The following is a 14,809-nucleotide window of genomic DNA, read 5'->3' as shown; positions in this document are numbered from 1 at the left end:
TCACATATAATTACACGGGAGGGACAATTTTGCCAGAAACATTTCTTCTTGGATAGATTCTACAACTGGTCTGAATCAAAGGAATAACACAGTACAGGGAGAAGAAAGGTGGGAGGAACTGTAGCCTCTCCCTTGGGGATAAGGTTTAAATCACTATTTGGTTGTAATCTAGCATACTAGGTTTAGAGCATAAGTCTGCGAACTGGACTTCCAGGTAAATTAAGAAAAGTATAATTGCCTTCTAGTTGGAATTCTTTAAAAAAGGAAGTGAAAGCTGAAGAACTCACTGAGATATAGGTATTTGCCAGGTGTGCCCATCCAAACAAGTCTACAAGTCTATACAGGCTGGCAAGTTTACAGCGAGTAAGTTTTTCTCCCTTCACATATGAGGATGTATCTGCACCAGGAAGGTCATTGATAGGCGTGACCATGCCAAGACCTGAAAGAGCAAAAAAAATGTGGAGAGAGATTCAAGTCAAGCAATCCCTTCCCTGGAAATTAGTTACCAGGAAGTAGCCTGAGTCTGGGAGTATCCCAGCCTAGTACATAATGATTTGAAATTTATCAACCCATATAGTATTTTATTAGCTTATTCTCCTTCAGAGAGGTACAGTGAGAGTAAAAATAAGTGTCATCTATCTTTGATTGCTTAGCCAAAGTTGCTCCATCTAGGGCTTGCTAAGGAGTGACTATATCAAAGGTTCACACCACTGGGGAAAAATGGTTCCACATATCCCCAAAGGTAAAAGTGTTAAGTACTAAAATTATTGCTAGTTTCATGATGAAAAGACCTCAATAGAAAGCTACTTTTCTATTACCTCTTTTGACTTTCATTCAAACACAAAAAACATTTGAGATGGAAAATAACACATGCAAATAGTATGGGTTCTGTCCCATTGAAGGTCTTGAAGTAATCTTGAAGGTCTCTAATGATCTAATTGCCAAGTTCAACTGTTACCAAGTTCAACTTCTGCTCAGTCTTCATTCTTTGACCTCCTTACAGCTTGACACTATGTACACTGCCTGATTCCTAGAACCCTTCTAGAGGCCCATGTGATACTATCCCAGATCTCTTGTTCCTTGTCCACCTGCTTCTCTCCTTTAACAAGTTCATCTGTTCCTTCACCCAACTGTGGCTCTTTCCCAAAGCTCAGTCCTCTAATATGTTCTTTCTCATTTTACTTTTCCCTACAAAAACATTATAGACTCTCAAGCCTTTTGTGTTGATGACTCACTCCCTGGTCTTTAGTTCTGATCAGAACCTCCTCCCCATTTGCCAGCCTGCACCCCCCAACCTTTTTTTTTTTTGAGATAGAGTTTTGCTTGTGTTGCCCAGGCTGGAGTGCAATGGCATGATCTCGGCTCATCGCAACCTCTGCCTCCCGGGTTCAAGTGATTCTCCTGCCTTGGCCTCCCGAGTAGATGGGATTACAGGCATGCACCACCATACCCGGCTAATTTTGTTATTTTTAGTAGAGATGGGGTTTCTTCATGTCGATCAGGCTGGTCTTGAACTCCCAACCTCTGGTGATCTGCCCACCCCAGCCTCCCAAAGTGCTGGGATTACAGGTATAAGCACCACCATGCCTGGCCCCAGTCTGCTTTTTAAATTTGTTTTGTTTTTAGAGGCAGGGTCTCACTCTGTCATCCAGGTTGCAGTGCAGTGGTGTGATCATGGCTCACTGCAGCCTTGAACTCGTAGGCCCAAGCAATCCTTCCACCTCAGCCTCCTGAGGAGTTAGGACTACAGGGTATGCTACCACACCTGGCTGTTTTTATTTTTTAGTGAAGACAGGGTTTCACTATGTTGCCCAGGCTCATCTTGAACTCCTGGCCTCCAGTGATACTCCTGCCTTGGCCACCCAAAGTGCTAGGATTATAGGCATGAGCCACCTAGCCTGCTATTTCTGTCTACAACACAGAAACATGAAAATTAAAAAGGTCAGCTGGGCGCAGTGGCTCACGCCTGTAATCCCAGGACTTTGGGAGACTGAGGCAGATGGATCATCTGAGGTCAGGAATTCGAGAGCATCCTGGCCAATGTGGTGAAACCACGCCTCTACTAAAAATACAAAAACTAGCTGGGTGTGGTGGTGCACACCTGTAATCCCAGCCACTCAGGAGGCTGAGGCAGGAGAATCGCTTGAACCCGGGAGGTGGAGGATGCAGTGAGCTGAGATTGCGCTATTGCACTACAGCCTGGGTAACAGGGCGAGACTCCATCTCAAGAAATAAAAAGAAAATTAAAAGTGTCTGAAGGTGATTTTATCTTCTTTCCCTTACCTTCTCTCTTCTCCTTACTTTGCTTCTAATATTGATGGTACCATTCCTATAGGCTTATACTCTAAGTAACCTCTACCTCTTAATCTCTCCTGGGTTACCATATATAATTGGTCACCACATTCCATGACTGTTTTCTTCATAAGGTCCCTTGCTGTCCACACTTGAGTTCAGGCTGTACCTCATGTGTGGATCGCTGCAATCAGCCTCATTCCTGTCCTTGACTGCAGCCCCTTTGTAAATTCATTATGCATAAAGCCATTGAGTTTTCTAAAGCACTGCTTTTAACCTGAGTATGCCAGCAAGCACTTTTAAAGAGAATCAATATTTCAATGTAAGACCTTTTAATTTTGAGATGTTTTGAAGTAATTTAACAGTTTTAATACATAAGCCATACAAAATAGCATAATTTCTGACAAAATTTTAGAGTCAGCCATTAACCTATCTCCTACTCTCCCTAACTTTCCAACTTTAACTTCCGCTTTTGTATTTCAGGCAAACTGGTTGCTATTTCCTGACCTTCAAACAGTGGCACATGGCTTTCCTCCTGCCATGCCTTTGTACATTCCAGCCAGCAGACCAAGGTCTTCTGTAGCTCCTTGATCCTGCCATGGAATCCAGGACACTTGCAGGATAGCTTCTTTTACTATTTCTGTTTTCCCTGTCTAGTCTTCCTCTTTGAGCTTTTGAGGTTCTCTCTTTGGAATCTTTTGTCGGCCTATACCTCTTGTATGACTATTTAATCAATGTCCACAGCTTTCAGTACTACTTCTCTAGGTCCTTCTGCCAAGTCTTTCTCCTGAGCTCTCTGACTGCATTTCCAACTGATGCAATGTCTTGGCAATGAAAATGGAGCATGCCCAAAGCCGAACTTCCACCATTTCCCAAGCCGAACTAGATGCCCAAATCTAGACTCTTTTAATTTTGTTAATAATACTATGAAATTTCCCAGTTCATTGTTCACACAGAAAATATATTGGTCTTTTAAAATAATTTTTCTGCTTAAAATGGCTTCCCGTCAAAGTTAGGAATAAAACCCAAACTTTCATATCCAATTGTGATATGATTTATATTCAGCCCCATTAAAATCAGATTTCTTATTTTAAAAAATAGAGACATGGTTTTCACTTTGTTGCAAGGCTGGTCTCGAATTCCCAGGCTCAAGTGATCCTCCCACATCAGCCTCCCATGTAGCTGGAATTACCAACACATGCCACAGGTCCCAGCCCAGGACCATGTCTTTTATCATCTTATAATCTGTATGAAGGGTAGTAAATGCCTGGTTGATATGAAAGGGTAGGAGGTTCTAACACTATGTTACTCTAAGTATTAGATGTTATAAACTTAAGGACTGAACCTGAGCAGAATATGCTGCTAGAGATGTACAGTGTTGCAAAGTGGAGGTAAAATGATAATGTTTAAAATTCTCCAAAACTGACATACTGAGGGGAGGTGAAGAGAAACCCGAGAAAGAATTGGTCATGATGTAATCTGCAATCTGTTGTAATGCTAGCAATCCAGTTGGGTTGTGGCCTTTCTTCATCTGTTCTTGAATAAGGCATTCCAAGTCTTCCCGAAAGGCCTGTAATACACAAAAATAAAGACTGAGCATGCGGATCTCACTTGCAGCAGAATGGCCCAAACATAACTTGCTCCAATACAACCAATCTTTCCCCCATCCCTCTTCTGAATAGCTTTTACCTCTACTATTTAAAAACAAATGTAAAACACAAAATAATAAAATCAAAGCATTGGAAGAAACAGCAAGAAGTTTGCTTTTAGTGGGGAAAACCATTATGCATTCTTAATGTCAAAGAAAATGAGATATTGTAATATCTACGCTAGACAGGCACAGATAACACTCCTCTTAATAGGCAACTCAAGCACCAAGAAACTGCTGCAAAAAAAAGTGGTCCACTCCTTGCTTAGCGAAGACAGAGTCCCCATGTGAACTGGGAACAACTTTGAATACAGAGTTACTCAATGGCAAAAGGTTTTACTAAGACATACTAAATTATGGTTTCCATTTTATGATTTCCATGGCAATTCCTTAGCTCCATAAACTCTGAAAGTTTCTTAATGGAACTTTGGGTTCCATATTCTGGAGTTCTGCTGTATCTTTTTGGGGGTGGGGTGGAGTGAGACGAGGTAGTGGCAGAAACAGTGTTTATATAGATCAAAATCCTAAACATTAAGAGAACACCGCTATTCCAGTAACTTTCAAGTTATTAGTATGGTTCATCATCTGAAACTTCTCCCAATCCTTTACATCACAAATAATTGATTCTGACTTTCCATCACATCCAATCAACACCTATTTTATTAAGTTAATCATTTGTTCTCTTGGTCATGTCTACTTCATTTAAAAGATGAAGGTTCTTGCAATATAAATCACTTAACCCTTGCTCTTCCATTTGAGATGAGTTACATATGTAGTAGGATGCCCTGGCAGAAACCAGTTCCATTTCCCCACTTTGCCTAAGAGGGAGAAGGCAGAAAATTATTTTGGCATCACTACCTCCAAGAAGGGTAGGTATGAATACCTGGGAGATAACTAAGAAAACCTCCTTTAAAAGGGTGACTCTCTTTTGAGTCACTGACAGTAGTCTGCCTCATGAGGGTAGAAATAAAGTCTCCCGGAGTCTCTGCTTAGATGAAGCCTTTCTGAGAGGCTCTAAGTTCCCAGAGGTAAAGGGAACTTTTTTTTCCTTTTTTGAGATGGAGTCTTGCTCTGTTGTCCAGGCTGGAGTGCAGTGGTGCAATTTCGGCTTACTGCAATTGCCACCTCCTGGGTTCAACCAATTCTCCTATTTCAGCCGCCCAGATAGCTCGGATTATAGGCATATGCCACCACACCTGGCTAATGTTTATATTTTTAGTAGAGATGGGGTTTCACCATGTTGGTCAGGTTGGTCTCAAACTCCTGAACTTCAAGTGATCCACCCTCCTTGGCTGCTCAAAGTGGTGGGATTACAGGTGTGAGCCACCACGCCCGGCCAGGAACTTTAAAGAAAAAATAATGGCATAGGAGCTTGTGGTGGTAAGGGGAAATGTGGTTCTAAGGGTATGAGTGGTAGATGTAGGACCAGTCCTGACTCAATGTTTGCAGTGCACTTAGAATAATAGTTGAGAGGTGTCCATGATGTCAACTGAAAGAGCTAGGTGCTAATAGATGTAATCTTGGGTGCTCAACCATAAGGCACTTGGGTGCTCAACCATAAGGAACATCCTAACTGAGCTTAGCACAGGAAGATCCTTCCCTGATGCACCGTGGTGGCCTGCACAAGCATCTGGGTAAACAGTGAACCTATAGCTCCTGTTGGACAGTTTAAGACTGGTTTTCGATACTCTATCACAAGGCAGGGAAGTACACTTGGCAGTGGTAGGCTGAACAGACTCTAGTGTGTCTCCCTCACATACATATATACAGATGCATGGATACACACTCCACACCCATCTTGGATATGGAAGCCACTGATGAACCTATTCAGTGTAAGTCACTAAAGTTCTTGGAAGAATTCAGAGAAAAGCAGAAATTCCAAGAGGAAGATGGTATACTTTCTGCTAATAAGGCAAGCGGATATTTGAGTGATTAATTTTTAAAAATAGTAATTGTGACCATATTTGAATCCTAAGTTCACGAACAGTTTACACCAGTTAAATATGGCTTTTCTTTTTACAAATTCAAGGCTTGTTAAGTGTAAATCATCCACACAATAAAAATTGGAAATGTCTAGTCCTATTGACTATATCTAGTTCACTTCAATATGTGATTTAAATCAGAACAACTCTCCTGTAAAACATCCTTTACAAAGACGTACTGCATATGTCAGAAACCTCCATTAGGGAGTGTTCTGGTTCACCCAAGACCCTGTGAAGATAAGATGGCTGAAAGCTGTACACAAGATAGATGGAAGCCCTCATACAGATAAGTAACATGACTATTTTACCATGCTTAAGGCTGAAAGGAAAAAAATCTTCCAGATATCCTCATTTATCTTTATATAAAGTACAAAGGGCTTCTGGACACATGGCAACGGGCCTATCTGCTCTTCTGAAGTCTATCTTCCCTTCACAATCAAACTATTTAAACTTTTCTCAGTTCAAAGTAGTTATAACCAATATTCTTTGATTCAGTTTAAAAAACCCAAAATTAATGATACCTACTATGTGCATCACTTTTACATATATTATAATAGCTTTCAAAGTGGGCATTATCTATTTTATTAAATGTCCTGCACCCATGTCCTTCTAGGAAAAATTTAAGGCCGTTTCCATAAATTAAAATGCTACAAAAATAAATATAGGTAAGAAAAATAAAGCTGAAGAGAAAATAAGCATAAGAAGAACAGACAGAGCCAGGAATGAGGTTAAGATACAAAGTGAATGCCATAAAATTATATTCATTTGCTAGAGATGGGACAAATTTTATCTCAACTGTGGCAGCCAGCATGAATTAAGACTGCTTGCTCAGTGTACTGATTTACAATGGTTTTAAGATTAAAAATCAACTAGGTGCTTAAGATGATTACAACTATTTATTAAACTGGTGAGAAATTTCTGCTGGGTGAGATGAGAAAGTTAAAAAAGAAAGGTTGAAAGGCTGTTCATAACACAGAGCTAGTAAATGCCAGAGGCAAGGATACAGGTCCAATGCCCTTTTTACATTGGTGAAAATGCTTTCTTCACTTCCATATATCCCACAATATGTGAGTGTCATTCTAAACCTTTGGGATATCTCTGGTATGATAGAGGGATATACAAGCCCTTCTGAAATCAAATTAAGAATAAGAGGAAAAATATGAATGTCTCCTTTAAAGCTGATGAATAGCTTCTATGCAGAAGTAAAAAAAAGAAGTTTTCAAAGTATATGCAGTCTCCCCAGCCTTTTCTACAATTGACAGTGCTTCAACCGATAAGAATCCTTCCAGTGCAAAAAAGGTTTAATATTTTGTCATGAACATTTATAACTCATTTGTACATGTTTCAAATGTTCTCATCCCACCCAGCAGAATTCAGATAATTACCTAAGTCATAAAACAGTAAGTGTAAAAATTACTAAGACTAATATAAAAAATTACTAGTATAATTACTAATTTAAGCTGATTTTTAATTTATCAGTAAATTTATTGAGCTTTCATTAAAATATCAGAATAAAATTATTTATCTTTGAAATGGATAGTTAATATTTTCACTGAAGTTCAATGTTAATAATCCTTTATAGTTGATTCATTTGAGTCTCACCACAAAGTCCTGAGATAGGCAATGAATGACTTGCTCAAGGTTACAAAGCTAATAAGTAAATGTAATAAAGATTCAAATCTGGAACCCTCACCTGGGCATGGGATCTTTTCCTAATTTTAATCAGAATTGGACTGTATCTCTGAAACCAAATACAACTAATAAGGTAGCAGGCATGTTGTGATCTGAAATGTTGAGTAAACCTCTTAGGCTAGATTACAGCATTAGATTGCAATGGTAGATAAAGCAAAAAAAACAGATATAGCAGCAGATTATGGTGATCCTGGAATACCAGGCTAAGTACTTGCCCTCTTGTAGCTAAGAATTCATCAAAGCATAATGAGAAAATTTATAAGCAGGGTGGTGAGGCCACATACAGGGCTTCTTAAATCAGATTGGCCAACAGTTCCCTGAGTCTCCACTAGAGAAAAGCTGGGTTAGAAGATCAAACAACATATACACAAAACCATGGCGTAAACTATGTCTTCTTTCTCAGGTACAGAAGAGCATAGAAGAGGAGGTAGTGGTAGTTGTTAAATTTTGTGAAGATGAGTAAATCAGAACACCATCAGGGTGACAGATTCAAGACCTTCAAAAACCAAAATATAGTCTAAGGAATTAAAATCTTCAAAGTGTTGCCACAAAAGCATAAATACTTCAAATTAGCAAAAAATATATAATTTCCAAAAAATAGTTGCCTACTACATGCTAGGTGTTGTACTGCATGCTCTTATTTTATTTAATTTTCACAACTGTGTGAAGTATTTTCCCCTAACAAGGAAACTGAAGCTCAAGTTAAATGAGCTTCCTGATGTCACATAGCTAGTAAGTGGTAGTCAAAGCAAAATTTGAACTCAGATCCAAAATGAACACTTTTATAAAAAATCGTATAAACAAAATGGGTAATGATGAGAAAATGTACTGACTCCTAACTTATGACAAAATGGCTCGGTACTCCAAAATTTCCATAGTCTGCTATGTAATTTTTTCGCTTTATCTGCCATTACTACCACCTCATGCTTTAGTCTAGCCTATGAAGTTCATCTGATCACAGCTTGCACTTCTCTATCCCTGCTCGATCTATTTCATCTAACTGAAGTATTGACTTCCATTGTTCTTCCTAATGAATTCTTATCCTTTATCCAACACATCATAAATGCTACCTTCTCCCTGGAGTCTCCTAATCATCCAAGTTAGGAGGGATCTCTGTATTTCTTCTCTTCTGCACCTCACTGTGAACATTTCCCTACACTGTACTTAGGGTACCAAATGTATGACTGTGATTGTTTACCTATTTTCCTACTCTACCATATTATCTCATGACTGAAACTGTGACTGTCATATTTCTAGATTCTCCCTGACTGCATAGTTCAGTGCTCAATTAATATTAAGAGTTTCTTTTCATTTTCCTAGATATAAAGAAAGTGAAGAATCTGATCTAAATCTTGACTGAGTTAAGGTAGCAAAGATCCATTGCATAGGTTATTAGCTAGAAAACAGTCTTATCAGCCTATTACTTGAATGAGAAATTCCTCCTGTATAATTAGGCCTGCCCATTATCTACTAGGTAAAATTTATTTTCTTTAAATAAATTCATCTGAACAGCTCTTCAAACATAGGTCCAAGAAGTATGGTAAATAAATCACTAGGTGAAAAGCAAAAGTTAGAGAGAGGGTGCCTTAAAAGCCTTATCTGAATCTCACACCCTTTTATTTTATATATCTATCAGTGTCGAGGGAGTGAGGCTATAAACTTTGAATTCATAAGGTATGAACAAAAATGGACTTCTAAAAATGCGAAAGATTCAGAGATTTGAGATTCACGCAGGCTAAGAATATACTTTAAGTACTCCCATATTCCTGAATACTATAAACCAAAAGTAGAATTCACTTGAGACATCACATTTTAAGGCTCTGTATCCAAGGTCTGAACTTTCAGGAGAAAATGGCAGGAGATCAAATATTTAAGTCATAGAAAAAAGAATCAATTGGATTAAAAAAAAAAATTAACTTGATAAAATTATTTCAATTAATGCTAAAAAAACAAAGAAAAAGAAAACCACTCCATGTGGGCTGATTTATCAGTAACGTCTAACTTACACTCAGGTAAAAATACTGATAAATACTGGAGACATCAGAGATGAATTTTAAACATCCACATCTGGATGTTTTACCTCAAAATTACTAGAGAAGAAAATTGGGGCAAAAAGTATAAAAATTAAAAATTAAAAAAAATTACAGATTTGCTGCTCCCAAGGCACCCTACAATTATGTCATTAGATCTCTCCTAAAGCAGTATTAGGAGCATAACAAACTTACTTAGAATTTCTCCATTAAGAAATGTACTCATTTGGAAATAGAATACCACTGGCCCTGTTGAAAGGAGAAAAAAACAAATAAACCATATTTTCTTCTGGATGGTTCTTTCTCCTGTATCTAAGTCTTAATTAATATGAAGCTAAAGGTTAGAATATTTTTCTTGAAGCTATGTAAACAAAAATGTAAACCAAGTTAAGAATACTTGCATCTTAAACTTCTTAATTGACCATATATCACAGTGATTTTGACCAATTATTTGAATTAAGGCACCCTGTTACCACTTACGCCTTACTTCCAGTGATATCCTAAAATGTATATGGCTTTGGCGTTTCTCTTTGCATCAACATAAGCTTGTAGCAGTATGCATTGCCCTGTTATTAAAAATTGTTAGTATGTCATGTGCCCACCCAAGCTACCACCACCTACAGAATTTAACTGCACATTTGTGTCAACCAGTCTAAACTGCTTCCCATGGTGGTAAGGCTTAGGAAGCCCAGCAACTGTTTTCCACATTAAGCAGTCAGGTTCAGTAGGAGCCTGTTGGACAACATTCAAATGCTTTATGTTTCAAAGCTCACCCAGCTAGTCACTATCCATCCATCCATGCATTCAGAATTTAATATCTATCTCTTGTGCAACAGCACATTCATTTGCTTCTGGAACTTTGAAGAGGCATCACTTAAGTCCAATAGTTTGTCCTGGACACTGTTTTGAGAAAAACTTAGGGTGTCCACAGACATTGTATATGAGGAGTATATAATGTACTTTGTCAGCAAAGAGAACTTGTTGATTTTCTCTAACGCAACAAAATCTCAAGCCAAACTAATTTACCAAGTGGTATTTAATTTCTAAGATAAATATTTTCTTTTAAAAAAATGTAAATATGATCAAAGGCTGTGAAATCCCTAAAAATAAGTAATACCTGAGGACCAGAATAAGAAAAATTATTTGTTCTTATTTTCTCAGCTCAAGGCAATAAGGGGTGATTTTTGTCATCCAAATTTACATTTACACCAAAATATCTTGTGATTATAAACTCTTTCAGGTTGTGTTGAATTAACTTGAGCAGCAGACTTTGAAGATGAATATGATGATATAAAAACATACAGGCAGAATTTTTCCATTGTCACTGAATGCTCTAAGTGGTACAGCCTAGTGATTATAGGTGTGAGCTTTGGAGTTTAAATTCTGACCACATCATTTAACTAAGCTGTAAAACTTCAGCAAGTTATTTAATGTCTCTAAGTTTCAGTGTATGCATCTGTAACCTAGGCATATTAATTCTTCTTTAACTGAATTGCTTTGAGGATTAAAAATACGTAATAGGTGCTTGGCACATAGTAAGTGCTTAATAAAAAAGTATTATACTTTGCTTTTATTTCTCTTCTGATTTCCTTTCTTTCCAAATTAACCAAGCATTTTAAATAGAAGGTTTACAAATTTGTTACTTACAAACATGAATTACTAATATCTGATTTTAATATTTATTGGGTATGGATTTTGCCTAACAGAATGAATCCCAATATTTAGGAGACTCACAAAATTTCTAAATGAATCATATCAGCAGAAACACTCCAAGCTTGGGCTGAAAGGAACAAAGACAGTAAAAAAGGAAAAGGGGCCTTTGGACCCCTAAAACTTCTACAAGAAGAAAGCAGTCTAAGGAAAACATGAAGTGGCAAACAGAGGCTACCTTTCAAGAAAAAGGAAGGATGATTCAGACAGTGGAACCAAGAACCTAGCGGGCAGAGCCAAGCACCAGGGAGGTTCATTCCTGGTAAACAGCAGGACTGAGTCCTAATCAACTTCCAAACATTTGTCCAGATGGATTTCACAATTGCTTTGGACTAGTGACTCCTTTGTATTTCCCAATTTTCTCCTTTTTAAAGAGGAATGTCTATAGCAGTTACCTGTCCTGCCACTGGGGAGCAGGTAACATGAATCTTTATTTCACAGGTCAACAGGACCTGTATTTAAAGGTTCTACACCCTGAGGAGGATCATCTGCAGCTCGGCCACATTTAGATGATGAGATTCTGTATTCAAAGTAATGTTGTAATGGGATAAGACTTTTTAGGAGGTGCTAGGAAAAGATGAGGTTATTTTGCATGTGGGAGGAAGAAAAATAAATTGTGGCAGGACAGAGTTCCTTTAAAATAAATTGTGACCTACCAGGGATGGTGGCACATACCTGTAGTCCCAGCTACTCAAGAGGCTGAGGCAAGAGGATCGCTTGAGCACAGAATTTTGTGTGCTATGATTGTGCCCGTTAACAGCCACTGCACACTAGCCTGGGGCAACACAGTAAGACCCTGTCTCTAAATAAATAAATAGTAACCAGAGAGTGGATGATTCTCTCCTCAAAAGATAGAGCTTAATTCCTCTCCCCTGGAGCATGGGGAAAATTTAATGACACGCTTTTAACTAATAAATATGGTACAAATGATAGTGTGTGATGTCTGAGATTAGGTCAAAAGCAGAATTGCAGGCTGCCCTCTCTTGGATCCTTGCTCTGGGGAAGAATATGCAAGCAGCTTTAGAAAAAGGTCCACGTGGCAAGGAAATGTGGGCTTTTGCCAACAGTCATGTGAGTGATCCATTTAAGAGTGGATCCTCCAGCTCCAGTAAAGCCTTCAAATGATGGCAGCCCTGGCTAACATACTGACTGCAACTTCATCAGAGAACTTTAGCCAGAACAACTCAGCTAATCTGCTCCTGAATTTCTGACCCACAGAAAAGGTGAGATAATGTATGCTTGTTGTAAGCTGCTAAGTTTTGGAATAATTTGTTATTTAGTAGTAGATAATACAAGCCACCAAGCATCATTTCCCTTGATGCAGTCTCTGTTACATCAAAAGAAACTTAAAACACCTCTGTCCTAAAATATGGCAGGAAAACAAAATGTATACACTTTCTCAAGTCTTTCACAAACAAGATTTTAAATTCACTAGCAAAGATCTAGGGAAAAAGAGATCAACTTTTAATTCTTTTAAACCTCAGCCTTCTTTGTTCCACTCTGGGCAGAAAGTGATCATTCTTGTTACGTGAATAGGGAAATGACAAACTATGTGTTTGCCTTTTCTCATTATTTCATTAAGTTTCCCAAGGCATAAGTAAAATTGTTACTTTTAAGCCAATTTAAAAATAGAAATACATAAGTGTAAAAAAAAAATCTGCTTAACGTTATGTGCCTTTAGTTTAATGTGGAAACTATAAAACCAAAATCCGGCATAAAAATGAAGTTTAGTACTTTTTTTCATTTAAACTTTACAGTTAGAATTCAGTGGTCCTCTTTGAGATACTTCCTAAAGAAATCTCAGTATTTAACAACCTTAACCAAAATTGAAACTTTATTCTTTTAGTTCCTATATGCTAATGACTGTTACAACAATCATTTTACAATCATCTGGTTGATAAGTTCTTCTTACATCATTTTTTGAGACAGGGTCTCGCTCTGTCACCCAAGTTGGAGTGCAGTGGTGTGATCACGGCTCACTGCAGCCTCGATCTCCTGGGCTCAAGTAATCCTTTCACCTCAGCCTCTCAAGTATGAGATTACAGACTCGCACCACCATGCTCGACCAATTTTTCAATTTCTTGCAGAGACAGGGTCTCACTATGTTGCCCAGGCTAGTCTCAAACTCCTGGGCTCAAGCAATCCTCCCACCTTGGCATCCTAAAGTGCTGGATTACAACAGGCATGAGCCACCATTTCCAGTCTAGTAAGTTAGTTCTTAAAAGTGGAGTTTCTTTAGAGAAGGAAACAAATCTATTTTGATCTAAATAATTGTTGTGCTCTTCAAGTATTTATAAACACAGACACTCAAGTTTACATAAAGTAAGGCACTGAACATTTACTCTCTTATCATGACTTTTCTGATGAATCTTTCCATTTGGAAAGAGTTTCTGTAAAGTGAGCAGTATACTTTTAAAATTACTCAAAGCTTGCATCATTTTTATAACCTGTACTTCAATGCTTTCACCAAGGCCATTGGTATGGGAGAATTAATTACCCAGAGTGGAATTCCCTTTTGGTTTTGGACTCACCTCTGAGACTACATTCACAAGGACACAATAAAAATGATTTACCAGGACAGTTCTATGCCTTAGTGCTAATTTTGATACTCAAGTTGGAAACCTAATATAACCCTAACCTTGGCATCATGTGTCTATGTGCTGAACTCTGCCTTAGGGGTGCAAGATCTTCATTATGCATAGAGTTATGAATTCATTTTACATTTTAAATCAAGATATTCTTTCATTTTCCATCATGTATTAATATATTTCCACTAAGATTTTGTCAGACCACCTGAATTATGATTCACGAAGTCTGACTATTGCTGTGCAGATAGAAGTTTTAGCTTGGAATTTTTTTTTTTTTTTAATTTTTTGAGACAAGGTCTTACTCTGTTGCCCAGGCTGGAATGCAGTGGCACAATCACGGCTCACTGCAGCCTTGACCTTCTGGACTCAAGTGATCCTCCTGCCTCAGCCTCCTGGGAGTAGCTGGGACTACATGTGCACACCACCACACCTGGCTAATTTTTAAAATTTTTGTAGAGACAAGGACTTGCTATGCTGCCTAGGCTGGTTTCAAACTCCTGTACTCAAGTGATCCTCTTGCGCTGGCTTCCCAAAGTGCTGGGATTACACACATGAGCCACTAAGCCTGGCCTGTAATCTACTTTTAATTTAGTTAATTTAGTGTGTATGCACATGTGTGCCTGCAGTACGCATATGTAGTATTATGTTGCCAAATCACAGACTTCCTCAAAAACCTTAAGTCTTCTCATGCCACTCTGAGCATCAGGGAACCCAAAGGAAGAAGAAAATACGTGCATGGTACTTCTTGGTTCCCATGACTTAAGTCATGCCTTTCTTTCCTTTAGATATTCAGTCTAAATTGGGTGTCCTTAATTAAGTAAAATCCTTTATCCTCCTTTAATAAAGTGCTAAACCCAGAAAACACAC

The 14,809-nt window shown here is 38.2% G+C and overlaps 1 protein-coding gene across 50 annotated transcripts in view; it reads right to left on the bottom strand.

Annotated features, from left to right (window-relative positions):
• ADD3 (adducin 3) overlaps positions 1-14,809 on the bottom strand; it is a 130,198-nt gene that overhangs the window by 17,609 nt on the left and 97,780 nt on the right. For 31 of the 50 annotated variants that reach the window (XM_078346446.1, XM_078346452.1, XM_078346445.1 and 28 more), the window contains 2 exons: positions 3,724-3,862; positions 288-439 (listed from right to left, as the gene is read on the bottom strand). In XM_078346446.1, the coding sequence (XP_078202572.1) occupies positions 288-439; positions 3,724-3,862 (291 nt within the window). Of the gene's footprint in view, positions 1-287; positions 440-3,723; positions 3,863-9,839; positions 9,894-14,809 lie in introns of all 50 variants that reach the window. The other 19 variants (XM_078346459.1, XM_078346461.1, XM_078346463.1 and 16 more) reach the window with 1 other exon arrangement.

Source organism: Callithrix jacchus, chromosome 12 (genome assembly GCF_049354715.1).
Source record: "Callithrix jacchus isolate 240 chromosome 12, calJac240_pri, whole genome shotgun sequence".
Lineage (NCBI taxonomy): Eukaryota > Metazoa > Chordata > Mammalia > Primates > Cebidae > Callithrix > Callithrix jacchus.
The sequence above is the reverse complement of the archived record's forward strand: the minus strand, read 5'-3'. Positions and strand labels throughout refer to the sequence as shown.